Below are 20957 nucleotides of genomic sequence, written 5' to 3' on the forward strand. Positions count from 1 at the left end.
TAATAATTTAGGCGAATTATTACTAAATGTTGTAATTGTGTTTTTTCAGGGATTTCTGTCTTAAACATAATCCAAAATGATAAGACAAAAATCTATAGTTTATATAAAATACAGTTGCAAATTGATAACAAGTAAATACTTTGAGTTTCTCATCAGGAATACGTCTCACCCACATAGGTTGTTAGCAGAATAACAAAATGTTGTGTCGATATGACTAATATATATTTAATATTAGAACGAATTGGTCTTTTGAAAAATTTAAAATATTGTGGATGACCACCGTACCAATAACAGAGATAATGCGTTTTTACCTTTTAATCGGCCGACAAGACCAACGTACAAATATAAGGTGTATAGGCGGTACAGGAGTATACAAAATTCGGTTTTAAACATTACAATTTATAGTTATACATAAATTACATATAAATAACGTAATAAAATATATTTCAACGGACAATGATCGTCTTATTATTATTATAATTATAATATATTATAATATTATGGTCGTGTAAGAGGTCTACAACTGCCGCCAATAACCAAAGTCATAATCGTAACGATGTACCTATACAACAAATTCTGTATAACTATTATAGTGTTACCACCCGGAGATTGTAGAACGGACGTATTACGACCGTATCACCTGCAGCACTTAAAACCTCCGCGGCGCCGAAACGCTGCAGCCCGGCACGCCCCTTGATCTCGACGCCACTGCGATTTCGACGGCGGACAGTATAATAATACAATATTACAATATATTTATTGAACGGCGCGCAGACTGTACACGCGATTATACCAATGAATATTGCACAGCGTGACGACGGCGTCGTCACAAGTACCCGTAGCCGGTGACGGACCTAGTGGCGGCAGAGGTTCGCCGGATCGTCGGCGGCGGCGGCGACGGCGACGACGGGTGCCGTCCACAGTGGCGACGCCGGAACAGCAACGTGGCCACGTCTCGGTCGTCTCGATAGTCGTTGTCGTTGTCGTAGTCTTCGTCGTCGTCGTCGTCGTCGTCGTCGCCGTCACCGTCGTCGTTATCGTAATCGCCGCCGCCTCTGCCGGCGACGACGCTGCCGCCCCGGTGACCGCGGCCGCGACGGCGCCGGTCGCCTACCGGCCGCGGGAACACGTCCGACTGGGTCTCCCAGCACGGCGCCCTGGCCGCGTCCGGCGGCGGCACGATTCCAAGGGGCAAGCAGCTGCCGTACGGTATGTAGCCCTCTTCGGCGTGCGGCGTCTGCACGTACAGCCACTGCTCGTTCTTGAAAACCGCGTTCACCACCATGCCGAGCGGCAGCGCCACCTCCGTCTGGTAGTGGTCGTCGAGCTGCGTCTGGTACAGCAGACAGCCCGTGCACAGCACCATCGGTATGTTGCCCGGCCGGCCGATCGACGACTGCGTGAACAACAACAACAATAATAATGATAATAATGTGATAATCGTGTCAAAGCGAATTTACTGTCATAATATTGTACAGGGCGATTCTATTATCGTTATACACTCATTATTTCGTCAAGTATATTGAATTTTTTTCGTTTTTTTTTTTATATCAAAGTATCATGCTTTTCTCAAACTGTATGAAATTTTTATTTTTTTCACCCTTTTAATCAATATTGAAACCACTATCAACTTCTAATTTTGAAACGGCAACGTATACATTTAAAATTTACTAAATTAATAGTGCTATTTTTTTGTGAATTTTAACTTTCAAATTATTATTTTTCGTTAATTTTTTAGCGAGATATAGGCGATATAACTTTTCAAAGTTGGGTGGTATTAGGTTTTTATTACACTTCTTATTTCTGAAGACCAGTAGTCACGTGGATTATTAATAGATAATAAAAGGTACATATTATTTTCATACGTAATAAACTCGTTATCGACTATCGACGCAACGATGAACTTTGTATACATTTAGTTATATACTAATGCCCCACAGCCGTAATAAACTGTAGGATGAACACCTAAAAACTTCAAACCACCCGACTTTGAGCAGTTATAACTCATTGACGGTTAAATGAAAAATAATGATTTTAACGTTAAAATTTATAAAAAATATAGCCCTATTATTTTATGAAATTTTAAATATAAGTTACCATCATTTGAAAATCAAAAGTCGATAATGGTTTCACTATTAAATAAAAGGGTGAAAAAATAAAAATTTCATAAAGCTTAAGAAAAGCATGATACGAAATATTTTAAAATAAAAAAATGAAAAAAAGCCAATATTTGACAAAATAATGAGTGTGTAATGATAAAAGAATCACCCTGTATTATGATATGATAACTTTATAAAATAAATAATATAATAATATCATCGTATCACATCCGCGGATATAGCGGTTTAGCCGACTTCGCTCGGTTTAAAATATTATAATTAATCTAATTATATAGATGAGATATTATGGTTTTCCGTTTTGCTTCAGTTGAAATATAATATAATAATATTTAATATGAATAGCGTAGAGTATTACAAAGATTAATTTTTTATGATATTTCACTCCTTAATTGATATATTTAATGGTGGGCGTTCGCAGGAATTTGTCAAGACGGATAGTGGATGGGGGAGGGGCAAAACATTTTAACATTTCAAAACATTAATTTTTGTTTCATTATCTGATCAGTAATAGGTATTGTTTGTGACGTGTTTTCTCTCGTAAATAATATAGGGAACGTACAAATTAAATTAGTAATATTATGTTCAGATAGACAGAACTTAAACTTACATCGTAAATTTAAAATTAATTAATGTGCAATTTTCTTAATAAATATAATGTCACCATTGATTTAATAATTTTAGATTATTTATAAAATGAAAAGTTTCTATCGTTTATAAAATAAATAAAGAACTACAAAGCCAATAACTTATTTATTGTTTTACTTAAAAATAAACATACCTAACTTTAATATAATTATACATATTATAAATTATTGCGTATTATTAAAATATTATGTATACTCTTTATAAATTATAAATTTTGTTTTTAACTTAAAAATATTATTTTGTGATATCTTATACTTCATAATGATTATTATAATTGACTCGGAAAAAAGTCAGGGAGGGGCAATTGCCTCTATTTGCCTTTCCTGCGGACGCCCTTGTATTTAACGTACCTACCTAAATACAAAACACTGCAGCGACATATTCGACAAACGCATGAGAGGGCGCATCACCGAAACGTGCACTACACAAAAGATTCCCTTTAAAAACTCGTTTGTGCATACCGAGTATATGGGTTTACGAGTGGTTATTTTATTGTTAAAAACGACTATTTTAACGAAATTGTTTTGGAGATTTGTATCTGGTTCCGTATGAAGTCTTGTTTGAATATCTTTATAGTACTCCGTAACACATATCATAGTAAATAATGTCCATTTTAAACTGTTTTATCGTGGTTATTTTCTGGACTTATTTTTTATTTTTAAGAAAAATATACAATCGGTACAAAATGGCTCAATAAGTATACGTTAAGAGAATAGCGGGAAAATGATGTAATATTACTTGTTTAAGAAATTTTCTATATGGTTTTTTGAATCCCTGGTTTGAATTGCAACAGTTGACTGTACTAAGAAAGACATTTTTTACCAAGCAAATGTAAATTTAATTTTAACTACTTTATGTTGTATACATAGCGTAATATATTATAATTGACACTGTATATCAAATACACAAACAACAACAAAATGTGGATGACTCACTGAATAAACTAAATTATGGATAAAATGAGTTATTTATTAGAAGGGTAAGAAATAATATTAATTTAGAACTTTGGAGTATAGCTAGATTGAAATTCCAATATTAATGATATTTAAAATTATTTACAAACCGCAAGTTATTGTATATTATATAGGTATTCACACTTATTTAAGTATTATGGTTTATATATGTTTATTAGCTTAGGTTAGTTTGGATCACAAGTTATATGAAGTAACAATATATTAATAAATATACAGTTTGTGTAGGTATTTCGATTTACGAATTTTAATTAAATCAGATATATTTTAGAGGGGGAGGGGTCTAAGTCCAACTAATTTGGGTTAAGAGAGAAGGGTAGGTAAACGTTCTAAATAATAATGAATTTAGGGCTCAAACTGGATAATCGTGGAGATTGTTAACTGTAATCAAGGTATACGTAAATACAAAATCACAATGTAATAAACATTTTAAAAATTAATAGCTTTATTTTTGGAAAATCAAACAAAATTACAATTACATTTATGCGCGTGTAAGTTCAATCCTGTCCAACAATAAATTCAACTGTTAATTAAAAATCAAAATTTTAAAAATCTACAATGTAAATTAATTATCACGATAAAAATATCATAATATTAATAATATTTAATGCTTATTCGATTTTTTAAAAAATATAATCTAAAATCTAAATGAAGTGAAAATATTAACTATACCTATGTATTTTTACGAATTTAAAACTAATGAAAAACTAAACTTGTTTTGTAATCGAATATTTTTTGTACTGTATACTTCGTTTTAAAAGTATTTTTATAGACTACAATTATACGATACACGTTATTAAATGTCGGTATAACTACGTGCGTTACGCGGTCCATCAGTCGGGCTAATCGTTTTTTCTCGAACGTTAACGACTATCTAAATACTAAATATTAAATAGAATGTATATTTGAATGTAATATACAATTAGCCGTCATCGCATAAACAACACAAAAATATTTCAAATAATTAATTTCATCGCGAATCTTTTCTGATGTGAGACATGAAAAACACATCCCCTGCAGACAGGCTAATGGCTACAGTAACTATAATAATATATATTCAACAATAATCTATAATACGTGCACGGTGCACGCGTATTGCGTAAAAGACTCTAAAAAATAATTAGAAACGATTGAGGAAATTTAACTAATGATTAGACGAGTATAGTTATCTGACCTATCGGCTATCGTCATTTAGAAATAGGTATAACGTCGAATACGGAACATAATAATATTTTGTATTTAAATTTAAAAACAATACGATAAAATATTCTAATTTTTTACGAGTAGCCTGGATAATAAAGTAAATTTAACTCAAAGACTTGTTTAAGTATAGGTAATATTAATAATAATGTATGCATACGTCTTATTAGTTAACAGATATTAACAAAATTTATAAAGGTTTTCTATATTATATAAAGACAAAAAAAAATAAATAAATCAAAAAAATCGAACAAACATTTTTATAAAGAAAATCAATATTATTGTTTTAATATTTTATGATGGTTAGAAATTAAACATAAAAATATATGAGTTACACGCAATGATGAATAAAGATTGACTACATTAAATTAATTTAACGAAAGTATTATTTATGATTTATTTTGTTGCCAAAATTGTTGAGTGTGAACAACCGACACTATTATATTATAGTTATTAGTTTGCCAATACAAACGTGAATATTATAAAGTTATAATTACGTAAAATTCAAGTCGTCAACCATCCACTTTTCAATGGACTTAAAAAAAGTTAATGAAAAATAAAAATTTAACAATTTAAACCATTTAAACAAAAAGAAATATTATAATATAGTTATTCTTAAAGTAAAATGTCTATAAAAAATAATTAACATCTTTTTTTAAACAAATGAAATTTTATGACAGGTTTAACTGTAAGATTATAATATATTTATATTATAATAAATTACTTTATGATAAAAAAAAACTAATACAAAGTAAACATATTAACAATTTACAAATATTTAAACGTGACTGTTATCAATGAATAAAAATAATTTGTTTCAATTAAAATATATTAAAATAAGTAATGGTTATAATGATAGTGTGTCAAATAATTTATTCTCAACAAATAACATGATCACTTATTTTTTGAGTACTGTAAAATTGCTTTATTTTCAAATCAAATACTTCGGGAAGAGATTGTTCAAATAACGAAAATTTAATTTCCGGTATTAATTATGTATTAATGTATTTATTAATATAATAATATTATTATACTATATTCCGGATTTAGTTCATTTTCGCGAATATTTCTCGGATAGGTTGGACTCATTCAAGATTCAACGGATTTACGTATTATAGACTATAATTTTTAGTTAATATACGAATACGATATAATATATTCAAGACAATATTATAATATTTCATATAAAAAACTATTATTTTAGGTCATCTTACTTTTGAAAGGAAATCGTCCAAATCAGATATTCCGTAGCCGTACGTCTGCTCGGGCTTGCCGTAGTCCAATATGTTTGAATGCACGTGGTTTCTCCTTTTTCTCTGAACATGGTTATTGTGCCTTCTTCCGCGGTACTCGGACGATGTTGAACCGCCGTACGATTTCCTGACGAGTACGTTATAAAATAAATATTACAACAGTTTATTATTATAGAGCATCGTTTTCACTTGAAAAATTGAAAAACGTATTGACAAACACTTCGAAACACGTATATATTATTATTTTGTTAAGTCACCGTATACGTTTTAAATAAACAATCATATAGAATAATATCAAAATAATGGATGTAGTGGTTTTATTTTATTTTATTTAGTGGGAGGGGGGTAGGTGGTGAGCATTTGAATTCATCTGATTTTAAAAGCAAACCAATTGTCCGATTGTGGGTGAAAAAGCATCATTAATTTTTATAAATTTGCTAAAATATAATAACTGGGCAGGTAGAGTAAATAATATATAGATACTACTGTGAAATTATTGTTGTTATAATAATGATTAATGCATTTTATAATTTATTATTGGAAAATATAGACGTTTGGAAGTGTTTATAAGATGTATGTGTTTGTTGTGTGAAGGAACTCAAGGAACTTATTAATATGATTAAACATAAATTTACGCACAACAACAGCAATATTAATTTAATATAATCTTATATTTCCACATACTAGCCATTTATTATTTTTAAAATTCTAAAAACGTTAATGTTTGTTTCAAATCACTTTCAACTGACAAAAAAAAAACAAAGTTCTAAAGACAAAATTGGAAACAATTTCGCTAAAATGTGTTTTTGATTTCAAAAAAAAAAATGCTGTCATAGACCATAGTATTTAATAGTATTTAATATTTTAAGTTGTATGGCGTATCGCGTAATATGAATTGTGATAACATATTTATATAATAGATACTCACGTTTCACGAGGTTTCTGACCGGGCTCTTGTTGACAAAAGTCCCTTCTGTGCAACACCCATGTCAGTGTATCGTCGTTTTTCTTGGCCAGCGATGAACTTCGAAGTCCCATCAGTTTTGTTTCCCATCGAGGGCCACTTTTAATTCTTAAATTCCTGCAATATTTATTACGTATAGGGAAACCGGTAGGTATATATATATAAACTCGATCAGACGAACTACAAAATACTAATGTACAGCACATTGTAATGCATTAAACAAGACAAAAAATAATTAACGAACGCTTATATGGCGTTTCGGTTTTGTAATATAGTCATAAATTAAAATTAACCACCGTTAACGTCACAATGAAAATGAAAAACCAATTTAGAGTTCATTCGGCGGTGGAGCTAGATTTAGATTGATTTTTGAAGCAATTGTAGATCGTCACCGGGAAAACGTAGGTTTCACGTAAAAACGAAAAATAAAACCTTACCCGACACATCCCACGCCGACGAAGATTCAAATACCTATACGGACACGAACACGACGCGAAGCGGCAACCGGCGGACGAGAAGATCGTCTACATCGGCACGTCACCGGTGTAATATATGGTATAGGTATTATAATAATAATAAAAAAATAACCTATTGGACGGACCGAGTTTCCTCGTTTGCGTTCGACGCGGACGTCGGCGGCGTCCGACGGTATTGCACGCGCGACCGTAATATTATCATCACGATAATTATTATTATTGTATAATATATATATTTTTTTTAACGCATAAAAAAATACGCCGTTTCCATCGTCGTTGTGTGCTATCGACGCGGCTTTAATTGTTTGGGGGCGTCTTTGGTCAGGCGCTCGTGCACACACGCACACACAAACGCGTGCGCGAGGCCCGACGACGTCGAGTTCCCCATACGGACCGGCAGGCGAAGAGGCGTGACTTGACCCAAGCTCCGCAGCGTGCCCGGCCCGGGCCGACCGTGGGAACGTGTTATAGATGACCCGAGTGCACCGCCGTCCTCTCGCACAACTCGTACACACACACACACACACACACACATATTATACGTGATGTATATATGCTGTATGTATAGGATAAGTAATTTTTTTTTTTTTTAATAGTAAGACACTCATAATTTTGAAAACCATATGAATATTTTTCAAAAATAAATATTTTGGATATTATATATTATTATCATTGTTTTTAAAAATGTATTCTTCTTTTGAAAGACAATTATGTATTTTTTATTTCACAGAAGCAGAATATTTTTTCCTATCGTTAGTTTATAAATTTATATACTATACCTATACCTACATTATCTACCTCATTTAAATATAAATATACTTATAAGTTATAATATCAGATGACTAGTTATAGTTGCTCATTTGAAATTCGATTTTAGTACATTGAAGTACTTTTAACTTTATCCTAATTCAAATTAAAAAATGTATGTTTTTTTTTCAAAAAAGTAAAAAAAAAGTTTTATTAAAACCGTATTGTTTTCCTATTAAAACAATCACCCTATATATGTATACCTACATTATTCTTTTTTTTTAATACCAACTCAGTGATGATGCGTTCTCTACCGCATCTCACTTAAATAGGCGTTTGTTAATCGTTATATATTATAAACAGACCTAATTACAAAAACGAAAAAATAACGAATCAGGCGTAGGATACAAGACCACGAGTAGTTTTCGACGTATATAAGACGTGTATATTTAGTACGTGATACTTATATATAAGTATATATAGGCAGTTAGGCAGGTACTCTTCGTCAATTTTTTGATATACGTATAGGATTTATTGACTATATTGTAGTAATACACAATACACACTGCAGACAGTTCGAGTTCTGTTCATTTTAATCCGACCGACCAAGGTTCGTGTATTATGATGTTGAATGGAGCAGGACATATTTTAAAATCTGAATACTATTCCAAAAAAATCGAAAAAATAAATGACATCCCCGCAAAGGAAGAACGGACAGCGAAATACGACAGAAAAAAAAATAAACCCGAATAATATAATAGTCGTATTGATGAGAAATAAGCACGATCTCAAACATACGACCCGTGCAGACCCACATGTTTGGAGCGAAAACGCCGGGGTGAGTGCGGAACAATAATTCCAATATTTTATAATACTGGTATATAATATACACAAATACAAATAATACAATACACTGTATAGCCGCACAAGCATTATATTGTACTTGTATTGTAGTTGTATTCAATGTTCTGTGTAACTCTGTGTATATAATATGTTTCTATGTATTATGTATATTATAATAATCGCTCAGGCCGCACGGAAAACGTGCTAGACGTTTATAATTATTATAAAAATATACAATAATGTACCACTAATTCGCATCGAATGTAATAATAGTCAGACGACTCAGCCTCACCTGCGCGTTCGGTGTTGCGAACCGTGTCTACGCGTAAGTACTTAAGAGGATGCTGAACACGCGATCGTTTAAATTGTTGTCTCTGTCTAGCACACACACACACACACACACACACACGGTCACATTTTTTGGGTTATATATGGCCAGATCGCCCAGGGAAGCACTTTTGTTTGGGCGTTAATCTTTTAAACAGATAAATATTATTAATAGTGATGTGTTTAATATAATATATAATATGCAATATAATTATTATTTTAATCATTACCTATTACGGTCTAATCTTATTTTCTAATCGTAAGGAATTAATTTTTTATCAAATAATAGTATCTATTGAACCAAATTTTTCAGATTTTTTTCTTTGATGAATACGTTTTATCTATATGAGTTATATGAGTATATGACTAATGAGTAATGACTATACATTCATATATAGATAATATTAAATATATAAGTAATTTGACCATAATATTATGTGTACAATAAAAAAAAATAATAATAATTAAAATTAAATCAACTTACTGCAAGTCTGTAATACTACTTATATGGTAAAATAAATTACTCTAAGAACTGTATCACGAAGTGTAACTACTTACCTACTAATATGTAGATAGGATGATACATACCGCGCGTCTTTGTTCAAAATCGTTTTTTGTATGCAATGATTCATACTCATAATTTAATTATAATTTAACACATACTACTCGACAATTATAACTACTATATACAGCACTAGAACATATTGGTGGTTAGGTACCTACATTTTTGTTATTTGTAAATTGTTTATCGTTATAGTATGATTGCACTTCAATATTTCTATGTATTATTATTTATTGTGATATTTAAAAATTATCATCCTTTTAAAAAACCCGGATTATCACAAATCATCGATAAAACTGCAAGTATGATAAATTAGTAGGTGGGAGTTGGTTGACGACACCTATTTTGACAAATATTGATAATTTCTAAATTAATAAAAAAAAATTATGTATTCATATGTAAAAATACGATAACTACAAAATAGGTCTTCTGATCGAATAATTCTGTTCTAGCGACCTGATACGACCCGATACCTGTGAACACATAAAAAAGTATATAATTATTACTCGAAACTGGAAGTCGTTTTCCAGACACACGTAATGTTTTGTCGGTTTAACATTTAAAAATGATTAAATATTAAATATAAAACTTATTTTAATTAAATACTCGTTTTGTACTCGTCTCAACTTCAATTTTTAATTTTAGAGTTACCACTACCTTAGGGCTTATTTGATTTGAAATAGATCCAAATAACTTCGTCCGACGTCCACCCTTCCAAATTGTAAAAACATATTCATAATTCGTTTATTATATTAATATATATATCTATATTCTATATATAGATAGATTTTAAATTTTGAATAGAGCAAATAGCAATAGATACTAAAATTATATGTTTTAATTTATTTTAATTTTTAGTTTGTGTCATAAACGTTAGAGGCAGTAAAAATGCTTCGATTTTCAATTTTTGTGGTGGTTTCTGACAGAAAAGAAGATCTAATTGGTTTACTCAAAAACAGTTTTTATCAAAATAAAATTTGTTTTTTAGCTATGTACCTCAATAACTAGAAATCGTATATAGCCAGATAGGTACTTAACATTTTTAGCAAATTTTTATACTAGTATATGTTATGCATGATAAAATTTTCAAATATTTTTAAATACTTAAAAGAATGAAAAACTTTCGATTATTTTTTTATTTTATTTTTATTGGAAAAAAAATATTTGTTTCTAAAACTAAAATAATATCGATAGTCCAAAAATTCACTACAAAGGATCTCAAAAAACAATTTTTTTGAAAAAACTGCATTACATGTATTATTTGGGAGAAGGAGAAAGTTTTGAATTTCGAAGCTCTACATCGACGATTAGATAGGTTGCCAGACCAATATAATCATTTATAAACGAAAAAAAGTCACTTTTAATTTTTTTCTTATACCTAGCCCAAGATCACATGTTGTCTATTGATGCATTTTTGAAAAAATAAAGTAAACTATACGAGTATATTATTTATAATATGATTTCAAACTCTCAAGTATAATTGTAGTATTTAAAAAAAATAATTTTTGAATTCCTATAATATATTTTATTATAAATTTTAGAGCCTATATTGTATGCTTTTGTGTGTGCTTAAAATAGTCTCCGAAGTCTAATTAACTTATGAATAATAATTATTAATTCTGGTCCTTGCATCTGAAAATAAATTGAATCTATACGATATTATTATATTATGACTGTAATATCTGAACATTTATTGATCGACACTACTGAGTAGAATATTATGCGGTCCCGGTGTACCTTAAGGGACTATTCTACCTCCCACATAATTCGACTAACTAATCGATGGAATAAATGAATAAATAAGATGAATGGTTATAGGAAAATGTTTATTACGTTTTTAAAAAAAATCTAAGCAAACTATTATGAATACAATTTCAAAATTAGGATAAGAAGGAGGGGCTAAAAATTAGTCTGGTGGTGAAAATTTAACCGTGAAATGTCCTTGGCCCATTTTAAATAAGTTAATCGAGTTAATGATAACCACCCTAATGGCACGAATCATACGTGTAGTAGACTTTTATATATATATTATATAGTGGCGTTTATTGATTATTTACAATCTATACATTACGATAATACGATTATATATAATAAGACGTAACTTTAATGAAATAATTAGTAGTAGTAGTGGTAGACCTCCTAAACATAATTTATTTTTCACTCAATTTTATTTTTATCTCGTGCGTTTTATCGTAATACCTATTCTGATTGGCCTCTGTACGATCTTAACTCCTGGACACGACACGACGAACGACGTTGCCGCAGTGAAAACCACGGCCGAAGACCGAAATGGTGACCGATTGACATAGGACAAACGACAAACTATAACTGCGATAGTTTTTGCCACTCAGAAGAACCGATTGCTTCAGCAGCCGATTGTTAATAAGCGTTTTAACTTTTTTCCGAGTGCGTCCGCCGTTGTTATTTGCAAGACCGCGGCGGGAGTCGCCTCCGAGGTGGCCGTCGCCGCCGAATCACGGAACAGCTAAACTTAGAAAACATACCACAGCTATAACACTAGGCTCATAAACAATAATATCAGTCTGCTTTGTCGCATTCGCGTTCGTTAGTCGCGTTTAGTACACTCTATAGCCACCCCCCCCCCACCATCATAACCATTCGTTGATAATACTGGTATTTTATTTATTTCACTAATTCGCTATAATAATTGAAATATTATGTAAAAAATGTTATGATCGAAAAGAAAATAGTTCAAAATATTAGCAATTAAAACCGCGCAATAGTATTTTCAAGGGAGGAGCCGCCTACTTCACTAGCCACTAAACGCCCCCGTTAGCCGTCGCTAATATTGTGTCGCCGCCGGGCGAAGTCACGACAACAATAAAAAACAATAAACCCGCGTATACAACACGACCGTTTCCAAACCGCTGTTCTTTTGTCCGGCTCGCACACCGCAAAGGATAGCTTATTATTATAAATTGTTGTTCAAACATGCTTAGGGGCCAACAATGTCAAAAGGGCTAGATTTTTTGTTATCCCGCGCCCGATGGCGGCGGTCCTTCACGTCCGCACGTGTACGCGGCACACTCGCACACGATACGTTTCTCTCTGTGTTTATATAATATTTATAAATATTATAGTGTATGTAATTACTAATTACTAATTAATTAACTAGCGGAAATAATGTTCAATAATTTGAAAGCGATCTGCAGCCGCCCCGGAGACGAAGAGGTTTCGCGATATACGCGATGTTTTACTATAATAATTGTTAGGTAAGTTACTATTTATTCATTACTATAGCCTATAGGGTTCGGATTTGAAGACAAAAGCCTTTTTTTTTTTAAATAAAGCTTATAAAGTTTGTCTTTTTTACTTATAAATACATTTTTGATTTATATAAATGCCTTTTTTGTGTGTAATTTTCAATTGATTTGATAGTTTTATACACGACATGCGTCTTAACACTCTCAACGGTACAAATCGATTAGATCTTCTGAAGACGGCGCATTGTCGTTTGTCAATAATTATTTTTAATGGGTTTTATTATCGGCGATATTCATTATTGATATCACTAAATACTTTATCGAGTATTTGGTATGACGAAATAACGTTTATAAAAGTACCCATACTACCTGTCTATAGATTCAAAATTGTTCGTCAGTCCGCATTCGTTTTTTTATACATACTTGCTAAAATATACAAACTATTTAATTTTTTAATAAATTTTGTGATTGCTTTTATTAAAATAAATAAATGCTTTTTTGAAATTTTAAATGCTTTTTTATTAATTATATTGCCTTTAAATCCGAACCCTACTCATTACCCAAATAGAATAATTGTTGTAATGAAATAACTTTACTTTTAAATTTATAAAGGTATTACGTTATCTCTACGTTACAAGAAAAAAAAACAGAACATATGTATTTCTCCAATTTCTTTTAACGATCGTCATTTGACAAGCAACGTATAAATACTATAAATATATATGGTTAGAAAAATTTAAAAAATAATAAACAATGTCAAACAAAAATTGTTAAGCTATTAATAGTTGTAATGTGTGCAATAAAAACAAAAACATAACACTAGTCCACCCGACACGTTTCTAGGAAATGTTCTATCATTAATTTTTGTAGCTGAAAATTCTTATAGGTACTATGGCTTATCTGTTTATTATATAATCAGTTGTTCTATGTATTTCGAGAAAAAACAATTAAAAATATAATTTACTTTTCTTGTAATTGTTGATATGGTTCAAACCGTTGAAAATCGAACTGTGGCTGTGGCGTGTTTGCCAAATACTCACTTTGGCCACATCACAGTTATTTATAGTATTATTATTGACTTTTAATTCGCGAAATAAGTCGAAAAGTGACGACGCGTACTTTAAGAATTGCGGATTCATGGAAACAATTTTAATGATATTACGTTTTTAAGTGTGCAGATATATTATTTTAACGATAATAAACTAATTAATAAGTTATTACTTTATTAGTAGGACAGAGGGAAATGTGCAAGCACTTATGCACTTAAAATTTTTTTTAGCGAATTTATTTAATATTATTAAAAAATAAATAGCATGTAAAACAATTTAAAACAATTACATAATTTAAATATATCTTATACAATAGCCAAATAAACAAAATATATTTTTCTTAATTTTATATTTCTTCTTCTGGCACTAAATATAATAATAAATAAATCCTAATCGAATAAAAGCCCGCATAGTGCGCACATGGTACACTGTGGTGATAATGTCGTAGGTATGGTGTATGACGTTAGATTGTTAACTATCTATTAATAAAAATAATTACAGAAAATTAATATTATTGTCTTATCGGCGATCCTCTTCAAGCACTTCTAAGAACAACGCGTATCCACGGACAGTCAAAACCCATATTATACGACAAAAATTAAAAATAAATACATTTTTATCCAAACATTTTGACTGTATTTTATAAATAAAAATGTCAGTGTGGAAAATGTGTGAAAGCATAAAGCGTATTCGTTTTGTATTCTGCTATTTTTATGACTGTGCAAAACAAATATGCAAATGCTACAGCCTATAAGTCCTCTACCCTATTTATTAGTAATAAATTAATAGCTATTTTATTTAACAGCAGTAGAAATCTACTTATTCCCTGTAAGAGACTGTCTAATAACTAATAAGTAATAGTTCCAAATGTTTATATTTCCCATCATTGTGGACACAAGGAACGATTATAGCTGTCAGCTGATAACATAACTTATTAATATTTTAGAATCTAGCTAATATTATAATCTCATCGGTGTTTCTCAATATTTGTATGGCGACACACTATTAAAATATTTCATACTTAATTGAAATTGCTAATGTAAAATCAAAAATAACTAAAAAAAAAAATTAAAAATAAAACAGATATAATGTTAATAAATGTCGATAAGATATAACTTATTCATCATACAAATTTGAAATTAAATCAAATACCTATTAACTTTTGCAAGTCATGTCAACATTTTTTTCGTGCTTAGTGTATTATATAATATAAGTACCCAGTGACACATTTTAAATTTTCTGGTGACACTACTGACTGGTTAAGAAATACTTTATTAGATTATAACACTTTAAGTTTATCCAATATACTTATAATAATAATATGCTGTTACGATGGCTATCCGGCAAAAGTAGATACATGGATAAATATTTGCTTAACTTAAACACTGTAAATAAACTTGACGAAATTGCGTAGGTAGTCCGTAGGTAGTCCCTATCGATTTTCATTGCTTCAAACGAGTCCGTAGCTTGCATTTCTAAAAATCCCTAATCTTAGCAGATAAATGTCATAAAAATGTACAGACGTACAGTTAATATATAAAATACAAATTTTGATGTATGTATTTACATTTATTTCTGCCATTATAATTAGTTTACTCTTACTGCTTTGTTGATTTTATAGCAACGCATATTCTTGATTTTCCATCATATTCAATAGATAATAATATTATAGTTCCTTTGATGTTTTAATTTTTAAGTGCCTATATAATTTAGTCATGAAATATAACTAGGTAAAATTATTAAGTTACATTACACAACTCTAATGCCATAAAATAAAATCAAACAATTATTAAATGTGTGACACATAAATCAGTATTACGTATAAATAAATCTGTAATCTATAAATATGAATAAACGATATAATATAAATATAATATGCACGGTCCTTTAAATTAGGTGCTATTACTGCCATGAAAGGAAAATGTACAAATGCAGTTCTGTTATGAGTCATAACAATCATAACAGTATAACACATTATTATGGTTATTATTTTTAACAAGCCAATAAATAAAACCAATAGTAAGTTTAATAAATTGTTTATTTAAAATTAATATCTGCTCACATCAACATAACAATACTTAAATTGTAGTGTGTCAACTACTACTTCTACTTTAAAATCTAATAAAAATTATCATTTTGGTGAGATAATTGGACAATACAGATCACAACCCGGTACATACGAAGGTAAAACATTCAAAAACATTGACATTTATTGAATAAATTATTGACCGAATTATGAAAGGAGAAAATGAAATGGAAAAAATAAAAACAAAGAAACAGACTGAAAAATAGGAAGGAAAAATTATCGGAACTCAAAACGTATTCTATAAAGCAATAAAATATACTTTAAAAAATCATAATAATAATAATAATATTGAAATAGGTAAAGAAAATACTAAAAAGTAAAATAATTCTATAAAAAAAAAAACAGTCTCATTGGGTCGCGTACGACGTTTCTGCGCTTCATCATTATCGCAAAAATACTTATACACAAAACAAATGAAACATGGGTAAAAATTTATTAGTGGAAGCTTCTGCGTCCCAAAAAAAAGAAGGCAAACAATATATATATAGTTTTTTTTATACAACCTACTTGATCTACGACTTAAACATAATATACATATATAATATAATATAATATATAATATAATATCAATATATACTTTGACTAGAAATAATAGGTATTTTTTATATATATAGGTAGTAGTTCGTTTGCACTATTTAAGTTCAAAACATTTAAATGATTAGTGTTTATTTTCAAACTTATTAATATACTATATTTATTTTTTAAACTAATACGGTCCAAACGGGTAGTCCTCGAATGTCGTGATATTGTTAATTAAGTATTGCATAACATATATAATATATGGACGGCTGTATGATTTTTGATTAGCTTTGAGAAACTGTTTTTTCCCCAATTGTTTTTGTAAGTAGAACTAGTAACGCACCTAATTTTGGTATTAATACTATTGCACAATGTACATACATACGCACTGGGCAATACCTACAGAAATAATAGGTATTCAAATATTCAATTTTTCAAATATGTCATAAATCATAATAGTTTAGAATCGTGTGATGAGGTTATGATCGAAAATCTGCAATACAAGTCTGTCCAACAAAATTATATTATTTACATTATCACAAAAAAATAAAAAATGAAAAAAATAATACCGTTGTACTGTCACAAATGTTCTTTTTTAATGGCACTGAGAAATTAAAAATAATGTACTTTTGACTAAATACATATTTAAATAAATTAGAATACCTATTGTAGAATATATGTGCGTATAAATGTTCACCATTAATGTGTGACTTTTGTTTAGTATAATATCTTATATAATTATTTGTGATTAGGCATTGTTTAAATATATTATAATTTTTGTGGTAACTGTTTAGTTTAAGGGGACAATTCATTGTGGAATACCATTATTGTTTATAAAAACAAAAACTACATACATAACATATAAATGTACAAGATACAATTTGTTGAACTATTCATTAAAATATTAAATGTAGTATTTGATATTAAAAGGTATTGAAAAACATTTTTAAATTTGAATATTATGTACAAAAGTATATAAAATAAAGTTGCAAGCGATAATAGGTTCAGACTAAAAAATTAAAAATAATCAACAATTAAATTTAACAAAAATGTTTAGATTAATGATAATATTGATTTAAAAGGGATATCGCTTAAACAATATTATCAAAATAGTGATACAATAAATTAGGAACATTCAGATAAACACGTGTAGAGCGAAATTGGAAACTTAATTATTATTAACAGTGGCAATAATTGTCGTACATATTATAAAAAATAGGAAATAACGAAGGTATCATTTAGCACAGATGTAACTCGAATTATCTATTCTTATTTTTATTATTTTTCTATTTGTAATATCATTGTGATAATAATATTTATAACAATGATTTGGGTTAAGGAACTAATATTTTTGTATAAACTTACTATTATAGAGAGAGACTATACAAGCTTGTTTGAATACATATAATATAGTATTATAGTCTAGAAGTTAATTTTTTTTCTTCATAATGTAAGTCCGAGAAATAAATTTTAAGTAGATAGTTCAAAACATCAATATATAATTATATTTTGTATATAAATTTAGATAGATTAGGTTTATTTTAGAAAGAAATTTTAGAAGATACAATTAGTAGCAAAGGCTAATAATGTATCGACTATAGATATCGTGTTTATATATAATAATTATAATAATTGGGTCATTAGATATCGTTGTGCTTTCAACAACCGGAAACAACCTAAGTTTAAATCTTTATCCTAGAAATTTGGGTCAAAATTCACCTCACAACCGTAAGCGTGAAAATAGTTAACATTATTTTCATCGCCTTTTTCAATAAAATACTGAAGCTTACGATTTATACTTTTTGGCGTGAACTACTATAGAGCGTATTTTTAATATCATTGTTATTTATAGTGTATATAGTTCATACAACGACAACCTTTGAATTAATTGACTTTTCATGTGCGACAATAAGATAAGAGACAGAAGTCGTGAGGGAACCGGGAGCATCGCGAGCGAGGACGGGAGTTAGGTGAATGCCCCACGTGTAGGTTCACTGCGGTGGTGTGAGCGCGTGTATGGTTACTGGTTACTGGTAATAGGGAAGGGTGTGCAAAACGACATGGGTATGTGATTGATCACGACAAATTAAGCGTTTGACTCTTTCAGGTTGTCAAAATACTCCATTAGCTGTTTATAATCCATGCCAAGGTTGAGGTCATCGAGTTTGATAGTGTCACTGTTACCGGCGTTCTGATGCTTCTGATCTGCGGACGCAGGATCGAAGGCAAACATCGGATTCCCGATGATTGCCGCCCGTTTCACATCCATTGATCTCCGGTTACAGGTTTCCACGAATAGTGGGTCGGAGTTCCTCTCCGGTAGTTTAGGGTTACCAGCGACCGACGAGGATCTGCCACCACCTGAGTGAAAAAATACATATACAAAATTAAGAGACTTAGATATAGACCAGGATAGTTACTTAGTCACTAAACATTTACAAACCTTGACTGCGGTTACGGTGATGGTGATGGTGGTGATGGTGTTGCCGTTTTGGAGGTGGTGGCGCTTGTTCGTCATTGTCATCGTCGCCGATCATCATGTTGTCCACATTATTCAACTGCGTCCTATGCGGCGGCACCGGTGGTCTGTAATCAGCGGGTTTCTCCAGGTTCTGGTCGTTCGGTGTTGGAAGTCTGGCGGGGAATTAAATCAAATAAATAAATAAAATACAGTTAGTATCCCGCACTATGGTTTAAAAACACTACTGGAATGCTAATATAGCGAGTGTTTTTTATGAAAAAATATAATTTGTTGTATATTTAAAAATAATAAAGTGACTTTCTTTTATAATCTATAGTAATTAGTTTATAATGTTTATATCATCAACTGCATTACTGCAATGTTATAGAAATACTCAAATACGTACTATTTTATTTAGAGCAAAAGTAATCGTTAATAAAGTAGTACGGAGAAATACATAAAAGGATTAAGAAATGTAATACATGGTTTTCGTAGATATTATAACGAAACTGTTAATATTTTGGAAGTGCTTAGGTACAGAACATGTATTATGTATATACTTGAATAAATAAATAAATAAAACTAAGGTAAATACACAAAATTAAAAAATTAAATTGTGAAGTTTACCATCATACCCATTATAATTTCATACAAAGGTACTTAGAATGTATTTTTATTGCCAATGTTCTATGCCATTAAATTCTGGGGCGCTAGTTGTAAGTACATCAATATTTTATTATTACAGTTTTTTTTTATTGTTTTTACTAAAGTACTTAAGAAAATTTCAACTTTCAAGTTGTACGAATAGAAATTGAAAATGTTTTATAAATAAAATATTGTATTAGTCAATAGGAACGCACTGAACGATGAATATTATTTATTTAACATCATACTTAAATTTAAATAAACACAGTAAAACGTTAAATGAAGGAAATAAAAATAAACATTTCTCGCTCAGTTAAAAGTTAAGACTCTTTAATATAAAATACATAAATTACTTAAACTGAAGATAGCTATTGGAAATATACTTCAATGAAACTTTGAAACGAAAACCATACAATTATTTCTCTTAAGTCATTAATATCAATATTCAATACGGCATACGCATTTAATATATATTTATACTTTAACTGTTTTAACCGACAGTTATAAAACACATGTACGTCGTACTACAAAACAACGATAACCAATAGTACCTTCTTAGAAACATAATGCAAGTGTCATATACGATAAACAGAATGTTACAGAACAAAAGTAATAATTTTTTATAATATTTTCTAAGAGAAATTTTGATTATCATTTTAAATATAACACAACTACACACGCTAATATTTTAAATATTTTATTTAATATTTTTATTGATAAGATCTAGAAAAATTTTAGGCGATAGGTATTATAATATTAGGTGTATAATATTTAACTTAAAATAATAGTACTTAAAACGTTTAATTAAATTGAGTTAAATATTTCACTATATTCGTCTTATTTTAAGTTTAATGGATATTTATTA

At 29.9% G+C, this 20957-nt stretch overlaps 2 protein-coding genes across 2 annotated transcripts in view; both read right to left on the minus strand.

The window, feature by feature from the left end:
• Positions 1-200: 200 nt before the first annotated feature.
• Positions 201-7812, minus strand: LOC132917571 (uncharacterized). Its single transcript, XM_060978366.1, has 4 exons — positions 7591-7812; positions 7118-7270; positions 6151-6316; positions 201-1396 (listed from the first exon to the last, which is right to left on the minus strand). Exons 2-4 carry the CDS (start codon positions 7225-7227, stop codon positions 827-829), a joined length of 846 nt encoding a protein of 281 aa, XP_060834349.1. The 5' UTR covers positions 7228-7270; positions 7591-7812; the 3' UTR covers positions 201-826.
• Positions 7813-16401: 8589 nt separating this feature from the next.
• Positions 16402-20957, minus strand: part of LOC132918471 (transmembrane protein 132E) — a 62363-nt gene continuing 57807 nt past the window's right edge. The window contains exons 9-10 of the mRNA XM_060979710.1: positions 19430-19620; positions 16402-19347 (exon numbers count right to left, since the gene is read on the minus strand). Of these exons, the coding sequence (XP_060835693.1) occupies positions 19073-19347; positions 19430-19620 (466 nt within the window). The 3' untranslated portion in view covers positions 16402-19072. The remainder of the gene's footprint in view (positions 19348-19429; positions 19621-20957) is intronic.

This window comes from Rhopalosiphum padi, chromosome 1 (assembly GCF_020882245.1).
Source record: "Rhopalosiphum padi isolate XX-2018 chromosome 1, ASM2088224v1, whole genome shotgun sequence".
NCBI lineage: Eukaryota > Metazoa > Arthropoda > Insecta > Hemiptera > Aphididae > Rhopalosiphum > Rhopalosiphum padi.

What these genes read in the sequence shown, in the direction of transcription:
- LOC132917571 (XM_060978366.1), bottom strand. Translation starts at nt 7,227, where the DNA reads ATGGGACTTCGAAGTTCATCGCTGGCCAAGAAAAACGACGATACACTG. An exon ending in GGTCAGAAACCTCGTGAAAC is followed by an intron (nt 6,317 to 7,117) that starts GTGAGTATCTAT and finishes CGTACTCGTCAG; the next exon opens with GAAATCGTACGGCGGTTCAA. An exon ending in TGGACGATTTCCTTTCAAAA is followed by an intron (nt 1,397 to 6,150) that starts GTAAGATGACCT and finishes TTGTTCACGCAG; the next exon opens with TCGTCGATCGGCCGGCCGGG.